The sequence below is a fragment of the Gavialis gangeticus genome, unplaced genomic scaffold (assembly GCF_001723915.1).
Source record: "Gavialis gangeticus isolate Ggan-Ray unplaced genomic scaffold, GavGan_comp1, whole genome shotgun sequence".
Classification (NCBI taxonomy): Eukaryota; Metazoa; Chordata; order Crocodylia; family Gavialidae; genus Gavialis; species Gavialis gangeticus.
The window spans coordinates 182,440,093-182,446,848 of NW_017729032.1; the positions used below are offsets into that span (position 1 = coordinate 182,440,093).

The following is a 6,756-nucleotide window of genomic DNA, read 5'->3' on the forward strand; positions in this document are numbered from 1 at the left end:
CGTGATCTCCCCACAAAATCATCCAGCCACCTCCTTAAGTTAAGCAGACCCCTAGTCATGCCGCTGGGAAGAGAATGGTGCCTAAATTCAACCCTTTCCATTGGAGATAAGGGGAAGGGTAGGGCTGTGGTCTGTCCTCCCCTTAGAGTACATCAGTATAGATAATAAAGGGCGCAGACAGATGTGCAGCTCCCCACTGTAAGTGAGAATGCTTTGCAGGAAGCGTACTGCATTACAACAACCCCCTGGAACAAACAGAAGTTCACTGTTAGTTCCAGGGGAAAGGGGAATCTAGCTGCTGGCTGGGAGCCTGCAACTGGTTTACTTTAATAATTGCACCTCCTCTCTCCCAGCCCATCCCTGTTTCAGAATGGGAGGGGGGAAAGGGAGCAGAGGGAACTTGTTCTAGGGGCTCCCCAGACAGTGCTGGAAGCTGGGGTGGGTGAATTGGAGACCCTCCACCATGGGGGGGCACCAATACAACAGCCCTACTCTCTGGCAGGGGCTGAAAACCCCCCAGACTGAACTCCCTCCACTCCTTTTACCCTCCCATTCTGAAAACAGCTCAAGGCTGGCAGGCAGGGCAGACAGAAGTTACACAAGACACTCTGTTTTGAAATACCTTCATCTGACCCCTCATACAATAAGGGTTCAGATTTTCCCCCAATTGGCCATATCTGAAGCTGTTTGTAGCCATGACTTGTGTTTGGTCACAGCTATAGACTGCTTTCTGTGGCCAGACGAGGCAAACATTGTCACTTCTGTCTGCACCCAAAGTTAAGGCTGTTTTGCAACAGTCATAACCACGGATCATGGTTTTCTTTAATTAAAAAAAAAGTCCCCAATTAAAATGAAACACCACTATATGGTGTTTCATTTTAATCATGGAATACTCTGGATTTTGGGTTACTTATTTTAATCCAAAAATTGGGGATTTATTTATTTATCAGAGAATACCAGGATCCCAGGTCATAACCTTACACGTTCCAATTTAACCTGTAAATGCTTTAAAATTTATCTCAATCCACTATCATTTTTGCTAACAATTTCTTGTTACCTGAAAAAATTGATGGACTGATTGCCCCCTCCTCAAAAAATGAATATAACAGCAGCAGGCTATGGCACACTCTGGGCTACTAATCCCTGTCCATCATTCAGGACAGTCATTCACTATTACTTAGTTCTAGCCAATACCATTTTAAGTCACTATATAATTTTGTCTTCTCTTTCTTAGCTGTGTATTTCCTTAACAACCTTTTCAACAAGGGGTCATCAAAACCACTTAGAAATCCAAGGTAAATATTATCACTAGGTCAATTCTCGCTCCCATATTATAATCTTAAAATAAAACAAAACAGCAATAACAAAAAACACCTCTAACTAGCTAGAAAGGCATCATCTGCCCTTGTAGATGTCATGCTGGTTTGACCCTATCATGTTATACTTGTCTAAGTGTACATGCTATTCTATCCTTAGACTTAGTTTGTTTTCATCACTAAAGATACTTTAAGTTCAGCATTAAAAATCTTATGCAACATAGTGCAAATTGTTTACTTGGGGGGCCGGGGCTTTTTGTTAACTTTACCAGTTTGTTTCCATTTTTGCAACAACAACAACAAAATCAATCTGGAAAAGAACAAATATTGTTCTGAATCAAAATTACTAGCAAGCTCTTATCAAATAGCACTAAGTGCATTCAGTGCTAGATATAAAAATTTACAGAGCAGCACACTATTATATTATGTATGAAACCATAAACTGTTGCCAGTACACACAGGCCTAGTGGCTGTGAACTACATTTATACAAAGGAATAAATACATTAAATGCCAAAATGATTGCATTTCCATATTCTGTTGGCATTAATAACAAATTATTCAGAAAATATAATAATGTACAGCCATAAAAAGTTTGTACAATATAGCTGTAATTTCTAATATTGCTGCTTGCCCTCCAGAAATCTGCAGAAAATACTGTTTATTCTTAGCTAAAATAAAGCAGACTGACAGCAACAAATTCCAAAAGCAGACACTTGATTATTGAGACCAATAATAAAGTTCACTTTCATAAAGTTAACCAAAATAATTTTTATGCTTCCTTTTTATATATAAAATACATATGTAAAATGTGAATTTAAAAGTTTCACTTTTAAGTCTGAAGAAATGGCAGATTGGTTCTTGGAAGTACAACATTTTACCATAAGGTGTTAATATTAGTGGTTCTAGGAAGAAACCACAACTTAAAAAAAAATGCATGCTACCAATGAAATGTAGAAATGCTTACATTCAGGACAACGTTTCTGCCTCTTACAAAAACATGATTGCTGCTTCACAGTTGTTACTGAACTGAGCGACAGAAACAGATGTCATTGGAATACTTCCACTTACAAGTGACCCTGGCCCTGGGTTTGCTTACAGAAATGTGATAAACTATAACACCTCACTTTCTGAAGGCCACTTACAACAACCACAACCTCAACGCACATCTCTTAAGGATTTCAAACTCAGGAATGAAAAAGAAAAGAAAAGTAATTTTCTCTTTACTCCTGTCAAGGTGATTCCACGATTAAACTGTAAGTGTTTCAGGGACACCAATTGTTACTTTAAATGCAGTACAGTTCTTTGCTAACTTTAAAAGTTAAACAGATGCTTGCAATAAGGGTTTTTTTTTAAATTTAATCAGTCTCTCTTCCCTTACATTTGCAAATACAAGCCTTTAAAACATTAAAAATATCAAATGTACTAAACATACACCTTAGAAAACACAGCAGACTAATTATCTGGCCTAGCTAACTGCTTCAGGCTTCTAACAGCAGAGTCTACTTCCCATTCAAAATATCCAATAGTTTGATAATTCTCTTTTCTACTTTCTTTAAAAGACTAAGCAAAAAATGTGTTTAACTTTTCATTTAAAATTCATTATGAACCCATTATTCCGTTCTTTCTGGAGCACAGCAAAACTGTGAGACCACAAATGTTTCTACCACCATTTTGTCAGAAGAAATATAAAAAACATAACATAACAGTTAAATTATAAAAGCACCAGAACTTACCAATATCACTGCTTCTTTCTGAGGAGTCCTTCTCAAGGGTGTTGGATACTGTACTGCCCACAAGTTCTACTTTTTGACTATCACTCCTACAGTGAGAAAAAAAAGAGGAGATATTTATTAGAGATCACGTACAGGTTAGAGGCTATAGACTGTTAGCTTGAAATTAATATAAAGAAGGGCAGAGTGTTCCCTGTTTTGGGTGCCACAGAACAACCTGTCAGAGAGAGTCATCTTTAGTAAGCAGACATGCTGTGTGGATTAACCTTATCTCATTTCTCTTCAACACCTGTCAAAAAGGCTATTTTAGACACAGTAGTCTCCCTAAACAATTCCTCATATGTTCCCTGATTTTAGATTTTCTTCATGATAAGAAGTTATGGTTTATCCTTCAGAAACTTATCCATAATACAATTGTTTCTACCTAATTATCAATGCAGGGATACAGATGTGATAGTGATGGGTAAAACTGTTGATAAAACGTAGATAAGAGAGACCAAAATTTCAAGCTAAGATAATGGGGTCCAGTAGCTTTCAGTACTATTCATAAAGTCATTTGCTTCATCATGATGAGTGTCCCCCACTAGAAAACAATTTTCTTACCCAGTAGTCATGTCTTTAGACTACGAAATTCCTTTCCAGAGTTTCAAAAAAGTCACATAGCCTAGGACAGTTTATTTGACAGAGAAAAGAAAAAAATTATTTGTAAGAGGGAGACTGCAATTTTAAGGGAAGCAGAGATTAAGCCATGAGTAATTCTTCCTTCCTCTTGAGCAAAAGCTTCTATACAATGATAGGCTTAGTTTATCAAAACAAAATGACTAATCGGGCAGAATAAAATTAAATCAAATGTAAGAACATACTTTAAAATTTCACAGGTCTGTAAATCTGCTAAGAAATTTCAAGAGCACCATAGTTCACTTAAATCAGAGTTTCTTAACCTTTCTAGGCTTCATAGATTTGACCCATTCCTCAGAAAATATCAGCTCTTAATTTTCACTCTTTTTTGACTACAGAAAAATAACGAGAGCAAATTCTTCTGTTGCATAGAACCCAGAACAACCACAACAGATCAAAAAGTTTAACACCATGGATTTCTATATGAAAACTATGGGTTTATCTTGTAAATCAAATCACACCTAATAGTGTGTACTCCACAGCATCCCTGAAAGGATCTCAAGACATCCCAGAGTGGCATGGCACCCTTGTTGAGAATCACTGACTTAAATGGATCGATCTATGGATTATTGTATCTATACAGCATTATGCACATTTTCCCTATATATGGGTAAAATGTACCAAATATGTAACAGTCCCTGCAACAAGCAGCCTAGACATTCAGTATGTTGCTTGAAAGAGCGGCATTAGCCATTCATAAATTGAAATACAGCACAAAATACTAGGGTGTTTATAGGTGTGCTCTGGAAGGTAGGAGGAGAGTGCTTTAATTAGCACAGCTCTGCGACCTGTGTATCACATGCATCAGTGCCTCTGTGCTGAAAAATGGCGATGGGGTGCTTTGAAGTAAAGCTCATCAAATGACACTAGTACATGTGACACTGATACACATGACACTGGAGTCTGCTCCAATGCACCGTAACATGTGGAGGGAGCCGCCTCCCTCAACATGTATATGAGCTGCTAAAGACAGCATTTGCTCTTTGTTTTTCATTTGTAGATGCAACTTTTCTGCTTTTGTTGGTATAATCTGGTGAAAGATGGCTTGAAATTTATCTAATAATGCCAGATTTATAAGTATGAAGGTGGTACTATCTATTAGAAAATGAATGGACATTATTTCAGACTACAAATAGTGTAACGGATAAGTCTGAGTTGCTTTGCTAAAAACTGGGAAAAAGTTATAGAAAAATTAGACACACCCACAAATTACATTACTGTAGGTTAATGAGAACTGGAAAATGAGTTCCTGCTATAAAATATTAAATTGGCAGGAAGTTCCTAAAAGATGAGAAAACAGGAGAAATCACAAGAATCCTGGCACACTTTCTTAGTAAAATGTGGTAAAATGAGATAAATGTGGGCATTCAAAATGAGCAGCTTGATCAGTAAAGGTCCTTTATTTTTCTAAAACTGCTGGAAGAAATATACAACAAAACTGCAATGTCTTAGTTGGCATAGCCACCAAGTGGCCTACACTGTACTTCCCTGGAACTTTTTTTCACGTATATGCTTACTAACAAAGAAACAGCATTTCCTGGAAGTGTTCTGAAGAGGGAATACTTAATGTTTGGGATAAGGTGGTAAAGTATTGTGATGATAGGGCTGAAAGTTACTGTGACTGAATTTGATGTCATTGCCCTAATCCAGGAGAAAAGTCTTTATGAATGCTAGATGCCCTACAGAATGTCCCATGTGTGAATAGTCAGGCAAAGGCTGGAGGAGAAGTTACCATAGAGCTGCTTATGCCAGATCGTGCATAGTGATTTGATGTGACTTACACAGCCTCCAGATTTTCCTTCAAAAATTAATACCAACCATTTGTCAGCGTAAATCAGGGTAAACCTTTGCAGTCTCAGCACAGTTAGGCCCGGCCTACACTAGAGAACTTAAACCACTGGTAACAGGTATAATCAAATAAAAAAACTGTGTTCATATTGACTATGCTGTCTTGGGAAGAAGTTGGTTACAGTCTTCATCCACATACATACTAGTTGCAGAGCTATGTTAGAACCTATTCCAGTCTCCCAAATCCTAACCCATGACCATGAGGGGGGAAAAAAACCCCAGTTACTGAAACTCCTAAGATGTAAGGTGCACACAACAGTACAAAGAGGCAGCAGCAACTGAAATCTCAGGGGAACGTGTTACAAATCTCCAGGAGCCTTCTCTGCCCAGCTCCACACCCAATCTGAAGCATTTCTGCAGTTCTGTTTCAGTCTACTATTCCAGTTGGTCTCATGCTCACAGATTTTGGTATAAGATACCATAAGGGCCTTTCAAAATATTTAGCAGCTGATTAAAAAAGGGAGGAAAGAGGGCTCAGGAAACTATAGGCCAGTTAGTCTTACCTCGGTCCTGGGGAAGCTTTTTAAGAGAATTATCCTGGCGCATGTCCGCGAGGGGCCAGCAGGGGAGATTATGCTTAGGGGCAACCAACACGGGTTCATTAGAGGCAGGTCCTGTCAGACCAACCTGGTGGCCTTCTACGACCAGGTCACCAAATCCTTAGATGCAGGTGTCGCAGTGGATGTAGTCTTTCTGGACTTTAGGAAGGCCTTCGACACTGTCTCTCACCCCACTCTCATTAAAAAACAAGGAGACTGTGGTGTCAACACTTACACAGTCAGATGGGTCACTAGTTGGCTGGAGGCCCACACCTAGAGAGTGGTGGTGGATGGGCCCTATTTGACCTGGAGGGATGTGGGCAGGGAGGTCCCCCAGGGCTCGGTCCTCGGGCCTGCACTGTTCAACATCTTCATCAGCGACTTGGACAAGGGGGTAAAAAGCACCTTGTTCAAATTCGCAGATGACATTAAGATGTGGGGGGATGTGGGTACGCTAGAAAGGAGGAATAGGCTGCAATTGGACCTGGACAGGTTACAGGGGTGGGCAGATTAAAACAGGATGCGTTTCAACACTGACAAGTGCAAGGTGATGCACCTGGGGAGGAAAAACTGGCACCATACCTACAGGCTGGGGAACTCCCTTCTTGTCAGTGCAGAGGCAGAAAAGGATCTTGGAGTCATCA

The 6,756-nt window shown here is 39.4% G+C and overlaps 1 protein-coding gene across 6 annotated transcripts in view; it reads right to left on the minus strand.

The window, feature by feature from the left end:
- SH3KBP1 (SH3 domain containing kinase binding protein 1) overlaps nt 1-6,756 on the minus strand; it is a 470,950-nt gene that overhangs the window by 38,351 nt on the left and 425,843 nt on the right. For all 6 annotated transcript variants that reach the window (XM_019524798.1, XM_019524796.1, XM_019524797.1 and 3 more), the window contains one exon: nt 3,051-3,136. In XM_019524798.1, coding sequence (XP_019380343.1) covers nt 3,051-3,136 — 86 coding nt within the window. The remainder of the gene's footprint in view (nt 1-3,050; nt 3,137-6,756) is intronic.